Source organism: Suillus discolor (genome assembly GCF_016758755.1).
Source record: "Suillus discolor strain FC423 chromosome Unknown F5147scaffold_3, whole genome shotgun sequence".
NCBI lineage: Eukaryota > Fungi > Basidiomycota > Agaricomycetes > Boletales > Suillaceae > Suillus > Suillus discolor.
Genome location: NW_024541250.1, coordinates 354,654 through 370,747, shown reverse-complemented (window position 1 = coordinate 370,747; position 16,094 = coordinate 354,654). Strand labels below are relative to the sequence as shown.

General features: G+C 48.7%; 4 protein-coding genes across 4 annotated transcripts; 2 read left to right on the top strand and 2 right to left on the bottom strand.

Annotated features, from left to right (window-relative positions):
* Positions 1-1,221: 1,221 nt before the first annotated feature.
* Positions 1,222-7,851, top strand: F5147DRAFT_625851 (Hsp90 protein-domain-containing protein). Its single transcript, XM_041432686.1, has 27 exons — positions 1,222-1,342; positions 1,395-2,125; positions 2,177-2,537; positions 2,595-2,686; positions 2,741-3,048; positions 3,123-3,156; positions 3,214-3,714; positions 3,764-3,823; positions 4,125-4,268; positions 4,325-4,362; positions 4,425-4,439; positions 4,498-4,664; positions 4,717-4,760; positions 4,821-4,930; positions 4,978-5,199; positions 5,250-5,492; positions 5,542-5,691; positions 5,741-5,880; positions 5,939-6,201; positions 6,260-6,292; positions 6,343-6,488; positions 6,545-6,594; positions 6,642-6,740; positions 6,798-6,884; positions 6,940-7,180; positions 7,232-7,518; positions 7,578-7,851. The coding sequence occupies exons 1-26, from the start codon at positions 1,276-1,278 to the stop codon at positions 7,437-7,439; spliced, it is 4,554 nt and encodes a 1,517-aa protein (XP_041298870.1). The 5' UTR covers positions 1,222-1,275; the 3' UTR covers positions 7,440-7,518; positions 7,578-7,851.
* Positions 7,777-8,837, bottom strand: F5147DRAFT_832603 (uncharacterized protein; the record flags this gene model as incomplete). The annotated part of the gene is made up of 3 exons (XM_041443822.1): positions 8,503-8,837; positions 8,281-8,442; positions 7,777-8,173 (listed from the first exon to the last, which is right to left on the bottom strand). The coding sequence occupies exons 1-3, from the start codon at positions 8,733-8,735 to the stop codon at positions 7,777-7,779; spliced, it is 792 nt and encodes a 263-aa protein (XP_041298869.1). The 5' UTR covers positions 8,736-8,837.
* On the top strand, positions 8,838-12,235 carry F5147DRAFT_666664 (uncharacterized protein). Its single transcript, XM_041435180.1, has 3 exons — positions 8,838-9,040; positions 9,098-10,676; positions 10,725-12,235. Exons 1-3 carry the CDS (start codon positions 8,989-8,991, stop codon positions 12,067-12,069), a joined length of 2,976 nt encoding a protein of 991 aa, XP_041298868.1. The 5' UTR covers positions 8,838-8,988; the 3' UTR covers positions 12,070-12,235.
* On the bottom strand, positions 12,236-15,615 carry F5147DRAFT_666661 (uncharacterized protein). The gene is made up of 5 exons (XM_041435179.1): positions 15,203-15,615; positions 15,031-15,144; positions 14,916-14,979; positions 13,133-14,863; positions 12,236-13,075 (listed from the first exon to the last, which is right to left on the bottom strand). The coding sequence occupies exons 1-5, from the start codon at positions 15,448-15,450 to the stop codon at positions 12,416-12,418; spliced, it is 2,817 nt and encodes a 938-aa protein (XP_041298867.1). The 5' UTR covers positions 15,451-15,615; the 3' UTR covers positions 12,236-12,415.
* Between the last annotated feature and the right edge of the window lie 479 nt (positions 15,616-16,094).

Below are 16,094 nucleotides of genomic sequence, written 5' to 3'. Positions count from 1 at the left end.
CTGTGTATATCGAGAACATCATGTTTCGGCTACGAACATTGCAAAGCGAGTATGACGACAACAGACGAGAGCATCATGAATGTGATGAGTGGGTATGAATAATGTAGTGAGCGAGTGAGACGAAGTTGGTCATGATACGGCGACAAGGAGCCTGAGCATAAGAGGTCACGACGAATGTAAAGTCGATATTTAGGGCTGTGAAGTGAAGAAATGAGCCTCTCATTATACACTTGTGGGCCGCTTACTCGTCCCCTGGGACTCCTTTGAATGTACTGGTGTCTGTGTTCAAGGAACTGACAACGAGCTCACTGTGCGGCACTCTGGTAGTCTTTCCGTGAGATCGAGCCTCTTTTAGTATGCTTCAAATGAGATGTGGTTCCACCTTCATGCTGTTGTCCCCATTCGATACGGCAAAATCATCGAGTTAGCTATAAGTGGACCACGACACGTTACCAGATAATCAACTTAGCCATTGCACGTAGTTGCTTTGCCTTAACTAGTAGTTCCTTCTTTGCTCCGATAGCAGGATTGAATCGACGGTCATTGTGAATTTGACATGGGAAAGGGTAGACACGTCATCGGGAGCTTCATGCAGCAAGCGATCCAGGAACTGGGGGGAAGATGACATTGAGTACTGGGACATGTGTCACCAGAGTCATCAACGTTGGCCGATGCATTGGCGCGACTGCTGAGCTGAGCTATGAGATTGTCCTGGTGAACTGGGTCGACTCGGGCTAGTATTGGGAATGCTCAGGGTAATGATGGCATTTCCACAGTTGTACGAGCACCATCTGGACTCGGAGACCGTCTCGACTGATCTTGTTCGAAAGGTATCATCCTAATTAACTAGTAAGTAACTAATTCTGATGCAAAAAAATACAACCTATGTCTCCTGGATTGGGTCTGTTCTCTCCAGCTGACAGTGCACCTTCGGTTTGGAGCTCCATGCAGCAATTATCATCGACCAGGTGGCTGGTAAACACGACACTGGTCACTGTGAATTCATTGTCTAGATACAAAATACGATTACGACGCACTGCGATATGGAATGTTCAATGTGGATCCGGGCGTGCGTGTACATGTAATGCTTCTGTGTGCTGAAGTCGTATTTTGAAGTACTGTAATACTGATTTGGTAGTATTTATCGAGCAAGAAGAAATACGTTGAAAGCAAATTGGCATGTCGACGGTGGGCGCTCTGGTGGCAGTGTAACTTAAAGTTAGCACGTGAGGCTTGAGCGCTATTAAGCCGTTCCAGCTGCAAACACATTTATCAATGCAAGCAACTGTGATGAACTCATTTAGCGCCCCTCCATTACCTCCAGGGTGGACGGAGCACGTTGGTATGTGTCTCAAAACGCACTAGGCGCTCTAGTTGTTAACACATACATACAGGACCTGCGGGCCAACCATACTACTACCACGCCGGGACACGAGAGTCTACCTACGTTCGGCCACTTCCTGCGTTCCCTATTATCCCACAAGCTATCATCCCGCAGCCTCCAAAGAAGAAAGACAAACCGTCGGTAAAAACCCCGATACCTGGCACAGAATGGCTTCGTGTAACGACGACGGAGGGGAATATATTCTATTCACACAAGGCCAAGAAGCAGAGCGTGTGGACCGTGCCGGAGGAAATAAAAGATGCTCTTGAAGCATTCGAGCGTGCCGAGAAACATGAAGATGCGCAGGATCAACAACAGGAAGCAAAGGGAAAGGACGTCGAGAAGTTGGGGTTCGAGGAAGAGCAGGAGCTCAAACGGATTAAGACAGAAATGCAGAGCCTTGTAAAGCGAAAAGCGGAAGAACCTCAATTTTTGGACGAGGTTGTGATTTCGAAAAAGGCGCGAGTAGAAGAAGAGGCTGAAGGCGAAGAGGAGGAGGAGGAGGAAGAAGGGGAGGATGATGATGACGATGAGAGCGAGGAGGAGGAGTGGCAACGCGAGGCTGCTGCACAACTCGCTGCTGAAGCAGAGGAGGAGAAGAAGAGGCTGGAAGAAGAGGCCAAGTTTGCACAGGAAGCGGAAGACACAGAAGCAAAGAAAATGCAAGAAAATGAGAGGTCTCAGCTCAACATGCCCGATCGTGTCGATCTCTCTATTGAAGAGGCTAAGGCATTGTTCAAGGTCTGTCACTAGCTCTTGATTGATGACACCTTGGTTAACTTCATCGACCAGACCTTACTTAGGGAAAAGGATATCAGTCCTTTACACCCTTGGGATACTTCATTACCCTTGTTTATATCAGATCCGCGCTACGTTCTACTCCCTTCTGTTTCAGCGCGTCGTGATGCATTCGATGAATACTGTCGGGATCGCGCGCGCGAACTACGGCAACAAAATGTCAAGAAAGAAAAGGCAGAAGCAAATCCTAAGGAAGAGTATGAACGACTTCTTAGCCAAGAAGTGAAAAGCACGAGAACATCCTGGTCTGACTTTCGAAGGACATGGAAAAAAGACCGGCGATTTTACGGATGGGGGAGAGATGACCGAGAACGAGAGAAACGATTCAAGGAGTATCTCAAAGAGCTCGGAGAGAGTACGAATTTTGTTATGCTTCATGAGCGATGTATTTAGCTGACATTTTTCAATCTAGAAAAGCGTATAGCCGCCGAGAAGGCGGAGGCGAATTTCTTTACTCTTCTGCGGGAGAGCGGTGTGGTCAGGTCAGATTCATTATGGAAGGACGTAAGTATCTGTCTGCCTTATCGTCATCGGATATGTTGAAAGTTTGTATTCTAGGTGAAACGAAAATTATCCCATGACGCACGATACGATGCTGTCGGGTCTTCGTCTCTGCGTGAAGAGCTATTCCAGACCTTCCTCAAGGCACACGGGTCTTCATCTTCGCATTCAACCTCTACTAAAGTTACAGATGAGACGGGAAAACACGGTACAGAAGAAGATGCAGAGCAAAAGCGCAGAGACAAGAAGGAACAAGCCCTCAAAGAACGTGAACAAAAGGTGAGAGCTGATCGTAGTCGTATGGACGCCGAAATAGGGCGCTCCAAGATGGGTCTGAACCTGGAGGAAGGTGAAAGAGAATTCCGGTGAGCCGCCTTTACTTTCCAAAATTCAAGAGTCCAGGTCACGTCGCTCAACTTCTTTCCATTTTCTTGTTTAGCACACTGCTTACAGATGCAGTGCGAGATCCACAGGTACGGTTACTTTTTTCTTCGAGCCAGTTGCTAATCCACATCTCATTGTGATCGCAGGCCACCTGGGAATCGATACGTCCCCAACTACAAACCGATCCTCGATTCAATAACTCCCCTCTCCCTGTAAATCAGCAATTGCATCTCTTCCATACACATATGAGTCAGTTGCAGATGAAACATTTGGCCGGTCTACATTCGTTGTTCCAAGCCCATGCTCCATCCTTAGCAACACCATTCTCTGCTCTTCCGCTTGAATCCATATTAAAATCTCTTCCGGTGACAAAACTCGACTTTGACACTCGTGGTCTCCAGCAAGAATACGAGAAATGGCAACGCGAACGGACATACGAATGCAGAAAAGCATTCGACGAGATGCTTGCGGAGAACTCCTTTGTTGAGTTCTGGGGAAGATTGGGAAAAATCGGAGGTGAAGGAGTCGAGGGAGGGGTCAAAGCAGATGATTTAGGTGAGGATGAAGGCGAAGGTTTTGGTGGAAAGGTCGACATGAAAGCGCTCGCAAAGAGTGTGGACCTTTCGGACATCGAGAAAGTGCTGAAGGTATGGCTAGTCGTTCGTGGAATGGATGTGACAACTAATTAATTGTTAGAATGATAAGAGATACATTATGTTCGAGCATGTGGCAGCACAGCGAGAACGATGGTTAAGGGTGAGTTGAAAGAAGGGTTTGGAATTTGCAACCTTGTCTAATAATCCATGCTAGGATTATGTTGCAGGTCTGACTGCACCTAAACTATCTGTTCATGTGTAGCATAGTTGATTCATGTACTTAGTAGCTCAAGCGCTCATCTCCTTGAGTTCTTCATTTGATTTACAGCTTTTGAGAACACGCGTGTCGTCAGGTGACACTAGAAGTCAATCACGTGGTATCGAACACGTCAGTACTTTCAATTTCACACAAGGATTTCATACTTCATAAATAATTACCGAACTGCTGTTGGACCTCAAAGCACCAGACAAGAGACCACTCCCGTTCCCAGTTGACTCACTCGACAATGCGTCTGCTGAGTCCTCTAATCCTGTCACTTACAGCCCTCTCGTCATGCGTTCTTGCGCAAGATGCAGGTGCTAATAAGGTTAAATATGACTACCAGGTAGGCTCCGCTTCTGTTTTGTATTAATATGGCTTAGCAGATGATTTGTTTGACAGAGCGATGTTGCACGCCTGCGCAAGATAGTTGTCAACAGGTGCAGTAGCCTCACATTAGAGTCGACACCGAGCGCTATTAACTATGTACTACGTACTGCAGTCTTTACTCAAACAGGTGACATTGCAATCCCTGAAGCTTCACACATTCTCTTTGCTGAACCCACTTATCTCAGGGACGTGTTCTTGCGGGAACTCATTTCAAACGCCAATGATGCACTCGAAAAGCTTCGGCTCACCGCGCTCACAGAGAAGAGCGTATGGGATGGTGTCTCCCCTCTGAACCTCACCATCAAAACGGAGAAAGATCCCAATGGCGAGGGTGGTCGTATCATCATTACCGGTATGAATCACTCTGCACCATGGTATGTCGCAGTACTTACTGTTGTGCCCAGACACCGGGATTGGCATGAGTGCAGCGGAACTGACAACTAACCTGGTACGAGTGTTGTCGTCTTACTGAGCGTGAGTGTGACATAACAACATTTTGAATATTTAGGGTACTTTGGCAAAGTCCGGAACTTCTGACTTTCTTGCGGGAGTGGATGGCGACGACTCGACCGCAACTGGCAATCTTATTGGTGCATTCGGGCTTGGTTTTTACAGCAGGTCAGTGCAACTTTCGAGTCCGTGGACACATGGTTAACTTTCCACAGTTTCCTTGTGGCAGATAAAGTTACCGTTGCATCTTTATCCCCATCCTCATCCAAGAATCCTAACCCTATCCAGAATGTCTTCAGTTCTTCTGCGGATGAGGGTTCATTCGAGATATACCCTGACCCACGCGGAAATACCCTCGGGCATGGAACTGAGATTACACTTTATTTGAAGAGTGACGCTTCCCATTATCTTGTGACCTCTAACCTTATGAAGCTTGTGTATGTATCTCACTCTATCTTGTTGCGCATCTTTTTGAGAAGTATCTCAGTAACCAGCACTCTGGATTTTCGACTGCCTTCCCGATTTACATTTGGTATGAGGCTGAGGAAGAAGTTCCCGACGTAGACGAAGAGGTTGTTTTAAGCGAGCAAGAAGAGAAATCTACTGACGTGGATGAGGATGAAGCCGTGGTCGAGGAAGATGCAGAGAAGGAATCCGCATCTCCCAAGATGAAGAAGGTCATAGTTGGTCACTGGGAACACTTGAACGCGCAGCCTCCCCTCTGGATGCGGTACGTTGTTGCTCTTGCTCTCGCAAGGATATGCTCATCTTCTTGCCAGCGATCCAAAGACAGTCACTGATGAAGAATATGAGTTACTGTACCAGGCAACCTTCAAAGACTTCCAGAAACCCCTTGCATGGCATCATTTCCATGGTGACTCGGAATCCGGCGTGTCTTTCCATGCTCTCATTTACATTCCCTCGCGTTTGTGAGTAGTTGTGATGATGATTATGTGCTTCTTACCCATGTCTTTCAAGGACTGAGGAGTTTTTCAACAAGCCACTCGATAATTCGGCAAAAGACGTCAAACTGCTGGTGAAACACGTGTTCATCACCTCTGACCTAGGTGAATATGGCTTGCCGAAGTGGGCTAGCTGGGTGAAGGTCATTATCGACGGTAAATCGGTTCGGTTCGGCCCAGGGAATTTGTGTTGACTTCTATACCTATCATCTAGCTGATGACCTCCCATTGAATGTCTCTCGCGAAACCCTCCAGTCCAGCTCTTTCCTCAAACAGATCAAGCAAATTATTTTACGCCGTCTCATTCAGCTCTTTTCTAAAATTGCTGAAGAAGACCAGGAAAAATATGCAGAGATCACGAAGCATTATGGTCAAGTCTTGAAACTGGCCGCGTCAGAGGACAGTAAAAACCGCCAGAAACTGGCAGCTCTTGTACGCTTTGACACAAACCAACGGGGAGCCGTATCGTTTGACTCGGTTGGTGGCTATCATTATTATCATTCGGGAGCATGGATCTAACCTTATACCATCCCAGTATTTGGAGAACAGGAAGCAAGGACAAAAGCAGGTGAGTGGTATTGAGAAGAAATGGAGCAACATGTTTGAAACACAATCCAGATTTTCTATCTCGCTGACATGGGCAAATCCATCGACCATCTATCTCAAAGCGTGTTTGTAGAAAAGTTGCACGCCCGCGGGTACGAAGTACTGCTTCTGAACGAGCCATTGGACGAAATTATGCTTCAAAGCATCCGAAATTGGAAGTAAGCCACTGATGACCTTCACGATTGAAAGAATATTTCACTGATGGATTAACAAGGGGTGTCCCATTCCAGGACGTCGCCAAGGCTGGATTGGATTTCGGAGATGGTGAGTCCCTATCAACGTGAGTTTTCGTTATTCTCATACCCGCACAGACACCCAAGAGGAGAAGGATGAAATCGCGGAACTGACAGACAAATACGCTCCCCTTCTTGAGTGGTTGACAATTGAGGCTGGTGACAATGTTAAGAAAGGTGAGTATCCATTTTACGATTATATGATACTCTAACCTGAGGTTGTGTATTCGTCAGTGATCGTCTCTAATAGGCTCGTCACGAGTCCTTGTGCAATTGTCGCAGACAGCATGGGTTACACAGCAAATGTCCAGAAGCTCATGAGTGCGTTGAACTAGTGACTTGGCAGCGCTGGTTGAGACTGAGAAGACATTTTCAGGTGCCACAAGCCGCGGGGCCCAGCAGAATGATGCTATGCAAGTCTATATGAAGAAGCAGAAAGTTCTGGAAATCAATCCGCGATCGCCGTTGATCGAAGGCCTCCTAGAACACGTCGAGCAATTGAATGCAGATGGCGATGACAAAGACCTAGATTCTGAGGCACAGCTCAAAGAGGTTACTTCTATCTTGATCGACGGGGCTCTTGTTCGTTCCGGGTTTGAAGTTGCCAACTCCAACATGTAGGTCCTGACAAAACTGATAGAACGATGTCTCATAATGACGCCACGCAGGTTTTTGACTCGTGTGGATAGAGTGCTCAGGCGATCACTCGGTGTCTCTGAGACCGCACCGACAGATGACACCGTGAAACCAGCTCCTCCCGTTGACCCAGAGTTGCCTAGTGACATACCCGATCCTGAGGAAGTGAACAGCAACCAGATTCAATTCGAGATGGAGGAAATTGATGAACATGGAAATGTTGTTCACGATGAACTGTAATGTTGCAGTAGATCTCATAGCAGTTCAGGCTGGTCAATAATAAAATCAATGTCTATTTACACCTGACCAAACGACTCGGGTGGGCGATTTCAGAGTTTAATAACGTTCATGTCTGAGTCGACTACCAAGAAAATTCCTACTGTGTACTTCACAGTTGTGAGAAACGATGACAGACAGAATTTCTGGGTATACCAAGGCGAATAACGTACATAAGATATAACGGAGTATCATAGGGGGTATCGGTAATATTGATGGTAAGGCACGCGTGGATCAGTACATAGTTCGTGGTTGGTTGTCAAGACACGCGCTACTTGGTCTGTTTCACAGGTTAGAGCGTTTACATGTTCAGCCAGAAGTGTAGGCAAAGCTCCGTCATGAGGTGAGGTCGAGAGCGGTCCAGCGGGAGCAGTTCAGACGTCAGGCTGGGCCTCCTCTGACTTAAAGAAAATATATTAGGGGGCAAGTAAGATGAAGAGCTATCGTGCGATTCGAGAACGCCATCACCCTCTAATGATGAGACACTTTGAGTCTTCCGACGAGTGCGCAATCTCTTAGGAGTACGGGAAGGACGAGATGGCGCTGAAAGCTTAAGCCTTCTAATCTTCTTCGTCGCATCAAAGCCGATGCATTCGTCATTGCCAAAGACGACGGTCGAGATGATGCACTCAAACGCATCTTTGTGCTTCTCGATGTGAAAGTAGGGGATACCAGACCGACCATATGTGGACGCGAAGCTTGCGATAGTCGCGGCAGAAAGATATCATGAAAGCAAAACGTCTCCAAAGCTGATGCCTCGGGATTATGTGCACCTTGGTGTCGTGTTTTCCCGGCTTGTACTTACTGCTCGTCAGTTCGGCGACTACCTTGATCCGCGCCCATCCGTGGGTCATCCGGCATGATAGTGTCAGGTATGCGGCGGATATCTTCGGGACAGTGGAGTGGGCCCACTCTATATGTGATTGCCGGAACAGACAATTCTTGGTGCTGCGCGAGCGCAGTGGTGCTGAGGGCATTGAAAATGCTTCCGTCATTCTTCTCGATGCGTTTGTTTTCTTTTGATTACCTTTGTTGACCGAGTCCTTGGGTGTCCAGTTCTTGGATATCCCACAGCGGTGTAAGGTCAATTTCAGCTTTGTTGTGAAAAAGTTTGTTGATTCGCTCATTGCGATGGAGGTTAAGACCGGAAGATGTGGGAAGATGGTAACCAAGCTTGTTACAGTTGCCCCGCCTCTGAGAGGACAATCCTCGATAACCAGACGATTTGATTCCCGTGTAGCTAGCTTGTCCATTGTACATCTATGAGCTACGTCGTTAACGAGAGGAAAGAGACGACACCGTGACTTTTATCCCGAGGTTTAGCATTGAAAAATGATGACCACGTGGGAGGCTATGCCACCTCTCAAGTTGATCCCACCACAGTACTTGGGTATTACCGTTGGCAGCACTATCCAGAACGTCCATATATATATACGACAGTCCACGCCGAGCATTCGCTGACCTTCACAATCGTTTATAGACTGGACGCGAGTTTTCCGTCTGTATATACTTCATGGCTACGCCCGCAGCCTTCTCCCGCCTTCAATTAGCTGCAGCGCTACTTGGTAAGTGTGCGAGACTTGGTTGACCGACACCCTTCACAAAGTCTCTTGCAATTGCAGAGTATGACAATGATCCAACCAACCCCAACTTGCCCCTGGTCTCCGCACATGACAGCGCTATCTTCGCTCATCTCCGAAGAGGGCAGTCTCGTAAGAGTACTGACTACCTCGGAGTATCTGTGCCCAGTGAAACAGGCGATTCTACTCTAGGGAACCGAAGGTCTAGAAGCTCTATCGACGGACTGAGGAATCCTTTCGGAGCTGATGATGATGAGGAGCTCGAAGACGAGGAAGCTGGCGAGGTAGATCTTGCTTCATGGGGCCTCGACGGATTCATCAAAGACAAAGACAAAGCAAAAGCAAAGGGCAAGGCGAAGGCTAAGTCAGAGGTGTTGCCTAACCCTCATCCGGTAGTGATGACGTATCGAAATGCCCGGAGCGCTATAGATGACGGACCTCGGGGAAGGTTGTCCCGCCCAATCAGTATGGGGACTATGGATGACCTTGGCGTTGGAGGTGCCTTCTTGGATGCTGAGAACACTGCTGGTTCAGACATTGCTCGTCCTCGATCTTCTGCTGACTTGGAACGGATGCAATCCCCTCAGCGTCCAATGCCACGTCGCCGTGAATCTAGCCACGTTCTCATCGAGACAATGCCTGTTGTACCTCCTCTTCATTCTGTTCCGTTCCCGTCTGTCTCAATTCGAGACGGTTCTCCCGGTGGAGAAAGACCTGCTTCACGTGCTGACTTACATACCCGTACTCAATCCGACACTAGTATGGGCTCAAAGAACTTTTTGAGCGGCGCAAATGTTGATGCGGAGGGCAGTCCCTTTTCTGTCCGACCCCCTTCACCTGACCGTGCATCCCGGTTTGATCCCAAAGTCAATCATGGCAGATCAACGTCTAATGCAACGATGGGTACCATGGCATCCAAGAATATACTTGCAGAGGATAACCCCTTTGCTGTAAGACCTCCCTCTCCTTCCCGGTTGTCACGATTCGATCCCAAAGTTCGTGCGCGAACAATGTCCGTTGGGTCAATGGGTACTCGGGTCCTCATTGATAATGACACCGAAGCAGACTCGCACAGGGATCGACCTTATTCCACCGTTGAGCTACTTAGGCCAAAGGTTCTGGTTATGCCAAGCCCATTGCAAAATGTGGCTCCTCCCCCCCCTCCCCCTCCTTCCTTTACACCTAGAATTGGGTTTGAGACATCTACAGATGGCCCACCCTTGCCACCAGGTGCTCGCTCTGCAAACCGTTCGTCTACCTCTTTAACGAACTACATGACTCCCGCTTCAGCGCCCATAGCATCCAATTCTTTCACTCCTAATCCTCGAGCAAGTCTTACGCTGTCTCAACTCGCTTTTCGCAACACACTTGTGGTCGGAGGGCAAAGAGATATTGCGTACTCTGATATTGACCGTCGTCTTCCTCGAGCGATGAAAGATGGTGAACAAGCGAAGTTCGAAGAACCAGAAGAAGAAGAGTCTCCTGTGCCCGTTTCAATACCCCTCCCTCCTGTCCCTCCTCCCACTGAGGTGGAAATGAAGCGCCCGGCTGGGAAGCTCTATGGAAGGAGTTTGATAGATAATCTAGAACATCGCAAAGCGGAGATAAAGCAGAAAGCTCGGTAAGCATCTCAACTGTTTTTTCAGTACCGTCCTGACGGTCACTTTAGTGTCTTCACCGGTGACGAAAGACCATCGATGATGGTCCGGGGTCAGATTCGCCGATCAAGCACTCTCATTGACCCCCAGACACTTGGTCGTCCCCCCTCACAGAATCTTGACAATGTGATCACTCCAAATCCTCGCATGTCTCTCTTACGCCGGAACTCCTCTGGCAGCAAGCCTCTCCTGGACATGGATGGAGAAAAACCTCCCACGAATCTTGGTCCAGGGGCAGAGCAGCTTTTGTCTAAAAGTCGCTCGGTGTTTGGTGTGGACACGCTGTGGGATCTTGAAATGGCCAAGTTGAAAAAAATGGAGGCAGAAGAGAAAGTTGAAGCTGAAGCACGGAAGAAGCGGGAAGAGGAGGAAGAGGAACAGCGGAGCAAGAAAAAGAAGAAAGGAAAATTCAAAGGAAAAGGTAGCGCCATTCCGCTAGAGTCCACTTCACCCGACCTCCCCTCTGGACCACGAGTAGGCTCGACCCCTCCCACTTTGCCTGCCATCCAGAAGCCAATTATTAAGCGCGCACCGCAGGTCGATGAGAGTGAAACCGACAGCGACGACGACGATGCTGTGCCAAAGGCAGCTCTCGAAAAAGCGGCTGACCGCTGGGTTTCTGAGTCTTCAGACGAAGACAATGAACTCAGACGAACCACTGGGGTTGGGCTACGGTCATCCCATGCCAACGCATCTTCTCAGTCTCCACAACTAAATGGCGATGACAGCGAAGAAGATCTTCCTTTGACAGCCGCTGCTCAGCGTGCTGTCAGGCGAGCATCGCAATTGAGGCCATTGGGCTTTGAAGATGATTCGGAAGAAGACATCCCGCTGACGGCAGCAGCAGCTAGGATTGTCAAACGGACCACTCAGCTTTCGCATCATGCAGATGACGATGATGAGGACGAGGACAAGCCCCTGGTGGATGTCATCAACAAAGCCAGATCTGTCAACTTCGATGGCCAATCGCGCGCGGATGACGATGAGGACCAGCGGCCGCTTGGTCTACGGGCCTCTAGATTACCACTGGCCTCTCAGACATCGTTGCCTTTCATTGGCGGTGAAGAAGATGACGACAAGCCACTGGCCTTCCATCCTGAGCAACAACGTCGAACACAGTACCAGATGTTCGCCCAAGCTCAGCAGCAACAACAAATGATGATGCAAGCTCAAATACAGAACAGCATGTTTTTCAACCCCGCCATGATGGGATCCGGCATTTTCACGCCTATGGCCGTCCCTTCAATGATGATGGGTGTACCAATGGCTCCCCCTTCACCTCCCCCAGCGCACGATGCAGGCAAGTATGGTCGTGTGGACAGGTGGCGACGTGATGTTGCTGTGGAGGGTGAGTGAGAGCTGAGCAGTTTGGATGGTTTATGTTTCTTTGGCTTTATATTTGCTTTTTATCGCAGGATTTTTATGAACACTCTTTGGACATTCGCTCACTTTTTACAATTCTAGTCAGTCCTTTAATGTCCGTTGCGTACAGAAATACATCGGTATAGTCGAGATCAAAACGCGTGAACAGATCGACGTGAGAAATACCGAGGAGCATTGAACAAATCCTTGAATGGTGGTATGGATTAAGGAGTATGCAGTTATGGTACGATGACATAGGGAAGGAGGGTGCCGATAAGTAGTACTATGAAACGCAAATAACACATAGAATGAGTGGCCATGGAATGGTTGATCAACAAGTTCATGAGGGGTTCGTTATCCATAGCTTGCGCTTGGGGACTGTGACGATAGACACCTCTCGTCTACCCATCTCTTCTTCTATCCGCCGCTGTCTGGTCTCTTCATCTACATCCTCCTCATCGTAATCTGTTTCGACTGAGCGAGGCCCACCGATAGTTGTGGACACATCATCATGAGCCCTGGCAGCGCGATAAGGAGGTTCATGCAGGTATGGGCCACGAGTATCGGTGGGGAAAGGATATTGTTCGTTGCCCACCATTGACAACGGGCGGGAGGTCGGGGTCCCGGGAGAAACAGTCGGCGGAGGCTCCGCGCGAAACCGGGCGATGAGATAAGTAAGTGTGGACCTCCTTGGTCGACCATGCCATGCGAGAGTAAAAAGGCAAATATAAAAGATAAAAGTCCATAGAAGAAATATTGCAAAGAGTGCTAGATGAGCCCGATTCCACAGCGCGATGAGGGAAAGAATGCAAAGAGCTAAAACGAGAGTATGGAAGAGGACACGAAGGCATATCTCAAACAACGAAGGCAGCTCGTGAGTAATGTGGGGGAATGTTGGTGTAGGCACGAGAGCACGGGTGCTCAACATCTCTGCTGTGTTGGGAGTAGAGCTATTGATGAGGTTGCGTTGACCTTGGCCAGAAACAAGATCGAGTTCGTTCTAAGATGACATTGAATTTCTTCTATTAGAAACAATTAGAAAGAGGTCGGTGCTCACCACTGCGTTCAGACTGCGGCGTCGATCAAGCCAGTCTACGTCACCCAAACTCCTTGGTGCAACAGGTACGCGTTGATATGCATCTACATTTGGATACGCAAGCCCATTTGCGCTGGATCTACGAATACGTGCTGGGCGATTGACGACCTCGAATGCTCGTTGCGGCCCAGACGAGTGTACGGACTCGCTGTCAGTAGAGGTTCTTCCTTCCCGACTCCTGCGGCCCAGCAAGAAGCTCGAACCACCCCAGGAATGTAAACGAGTGCGAGGAGTATGTTGAGAAGGGGGATACTGTGAGTGCTGCGTGGCAGTGTATGCTGCGAGCTTCTCAGCAGTGTCGGTGGAGTTGGCGCGAGAAGTAATTGCCTCTGGACTGATCTCTTTCGGTGGGTGCGATGGCGAGCAGCACAGATGAAAGAGATATAGAAGGGGCATCATCACATAGAGTGCGATGAATAATGCAAGTCCTGCGACTCCATGCCCAGTTGGTAAAACTGCACGTTTCACTGTGGTCCCTGTGGAGCTCATTGACGTGAACGCCGAGACAAGACCGCCAACACCAGCACCATATGCTGCAAGAGCTACAATAGCTGATAAATATAAGAGAGCAAGATTACGATCCGTGGGACGATGTGTTTTTGCTGGAGGCAGAGCCAGACGTAAAAGAAGGAGGGATGGGAGAAGAATGGCAAGAGAAAGGGGTGCCAGTAGTTTGTGCGCGAAAGAGACATTATACGACTGCTGGTATGACTGAGAACCACTTGTTGTAGCCGGGGAACCAGACGGCGTAGTAGAACTAGAAGACATGAGCTGCACCGCACATTCAGTCAGGAATTGGACGGTAACGTTAGCACCATTGGCGTTGATGCCTGTCTGAAGAGGACCAGACGGAGCTCCCCAGTCACCGCCTGAGGTTGAAATGGATCCATTGTACGCTCTCAAGATCCAAACTTCCGTGAGGTATTCACCGGATTCATCCTGACCTCCGAAGACAATGGTATCAGAAGCCACACTTTTATCCGAACCGACGAGAGCCTGAGAATAAGAAAGGGCAACGGCGCCCTCCCGAGGTGTGGGATATGTCTGAACGCCATCTTGGCCTGGATCACCGGCCGGAAGGACTCTGCTCCAAACGCCTGATCCAATGTCCAGAACTGCAACCTCGCCCTTCTGCAGCCCACCTTGGTCGTCCCACAATGAGGAGTTGAAAGTCCCAAGTAGAAGGAACACCTGGTTCCCATAACTGGAAGAGGAAGGACTCAGGTTCGGAGCCAGCGAACCTCCGTATCGTGGAACAGGACACGGGGGAGGACTGATTGACGTGTTTGATCCTACTCCCAGGACATACGAGGTACCCTCGGCGCACGATTCATTCGAGTTATCGGTCGTGTCACAGCCGCTCACAGAGACGAGCTGGGTCTGAACGACTGTGGAAGCCTGGTTGACGTTGTAGCCTCCACCGCTGCCAACGGATTGGTTACTCCAAGCACCATATGTGTTATTAGTCGCCAAATTAGATGATAACGTTCCGGAGATGGTGAAATCCCAAACATCCGATAGGGGAAACATGTTTGTACCATCGGTACCACCAGACATGTAAAACGTGTTGCTTGTTGTGGTAGCATTAGGCGCTACTGTATCATCTCGGCCACCAGAGGCGCCCCAACGTGGTGGTGGACCACTTGTCGTTACAGTGACTTCGGACCAGAATCCGTTTATAAAATCAAATTCCTGGATAAAGATGAGAAAGCCTGATAGACTGGATGTTGCGAGTGACACGAACCCATACGTCGGACAAAATTTGTCCAGAAATCCCCTTTCCACCCATCACCAAGTGAGCATGCCGACTGGCGAATTATAAGACAGACAGAAAAATGAACAGAAAGTGTGATACTTACTAACTGGAGGAGAAGTCTTCACCGCTGACAGCCATGTACCTGGCTGGGGGTGAACCTTGTGGTAGACCCACCTCAGGCTGAGGAGTACTCCATTCAAGTGTGCCAAGGTTCAAACTGAAAACATTTTCTATATAACACTGAAATATTTGAATCCAGGAAAAATTGCACATACAGGTAGGTTTGGTCTGTTGGGATACCACTAGATGATTCACCACCGAAAATGATAAGGTTACTTGACGATGGATCGTAACCGATGGACGGATATTTGACGGCAGCTGGTGTTGCACCCAGTAAGCTACCGGTGATATTGAGCCATTGTAATGGTGGAACTGCGAATATCTTCTGGGCATAAGCTGTCGAGATATATTTCATAAAGAAAAGCCAAGCAATTGCAGAACATTGACAAAAACCGGTTGCCATAATGCTCGTATCGGGTGTAAGATATTGGTGTCAAAAAGTCGTATATCGCGAGCTGACGCTCGTTGTGAGCAACTACAGCGAATTGGAGACCAGAGTTACTAGCTGTGGGAGGTCCTGAAGGCGTTGGTTCGCCGTGGCTGCAAGCAACAACATCCCCGACCATCCACGGCTCAATTTTCCTATTTAGGAATCCGTTCGTGTGCTGGAATCTCGCGTGGTTCAGTCATTCCAAGGCTTATGCTGGGCTCGTGCCAGTGACTAGCCTTGCGTGTACTAGTACTACCACGGACAAGTCGAATGGCAGGTCCAATCGCTTATGTTATCTCACTTATTTCTGTTTTCTCCTTCTTCAGCTAAGCAGTGGAAACCATTCATCTATTTACGTCTTACAATCCCACCGGCTACTCAAGTTGTGCTCAATGACATCCAACGCTCTAGATCCGTAGATGAATCAAAGTTTTAACCACCTCCAGCTCCGAGTAATGTGTACTTACCCTCGAAGCTCGCGATCCAACTCTTTCAAACGAGTGTGATTTTATTGGCCATTTCCTTGAATGTGGTTTGAGCTCTTCGATAACCTACGCAGGGGGGCCAAATTCTAGGTCGCAGGATGCACTTTGGTGATTATACTAGTCCTGGGATTC

Coding starts and splice junctions, on each gene's coding strand:
- F5147DRAFT_666661 (XM_041435179.1), bottom strand. CDS start 15,450: ATGGCAACCGGTTTTTGTCAATGTTCTGCAATTGCTTGGCTTTTCTTT. Junction 15,145..15,202: donor CCAACAGACCAAACCTACCT/GTATGTGCAATT, acceptor AAATGTTTTCAG/TTTGAACCTTGGCACACTTG. Junction 14,980..15,030: donor GAAGACTTCTCCTCCAGTTA/GTAAGTATCACA, acceptor ATAATTCGCCAG/TCGGCATGCTCACTTGGTGA.
- F5147DRAFT_625851 (XM_041432686.1), top strand. CDS start 1,276: ATGCAAGCAACTGTGATGAACTCATTTAGCGCCCCTCCATTACCTCCA. Junction 5,200..5,249: donor TCTAACCTTATGAAGCTTGT/GTATGTATCTCA, acceptor GAAGTATCTCAG/TAACCAGCACTCTGGATTTT. Junction 6,885..6,939: donor AAATGTCCAGAAGCTCATGA/GTGCGTTGAACT, acceptor AGACATTTTCAG/GTGCCACAAGCCGCGGGGCC.
- F5147DRAFT_666664 (XM_041435180.1), top strand. CDS start 8,989: ATGGCTACGCCCGCAGCCTTCTCCCGCCTTCAATTAGCTGCAGCGCTA. Junction 9,041..9,097: donor ATTAGCTGCAGCGCTACTTG/GTAAGTGTGCGA, acceptor TTGCAATTGCAG/AGTATGACAATGATCCAACC. Junction 10,677..10,724: donor GAGATAAAGCAGAAAGCTCG/GTAAGCATCTCA, acceptor CGGTCACTTTAG/TGTCTTCACCGGTGACGAAA.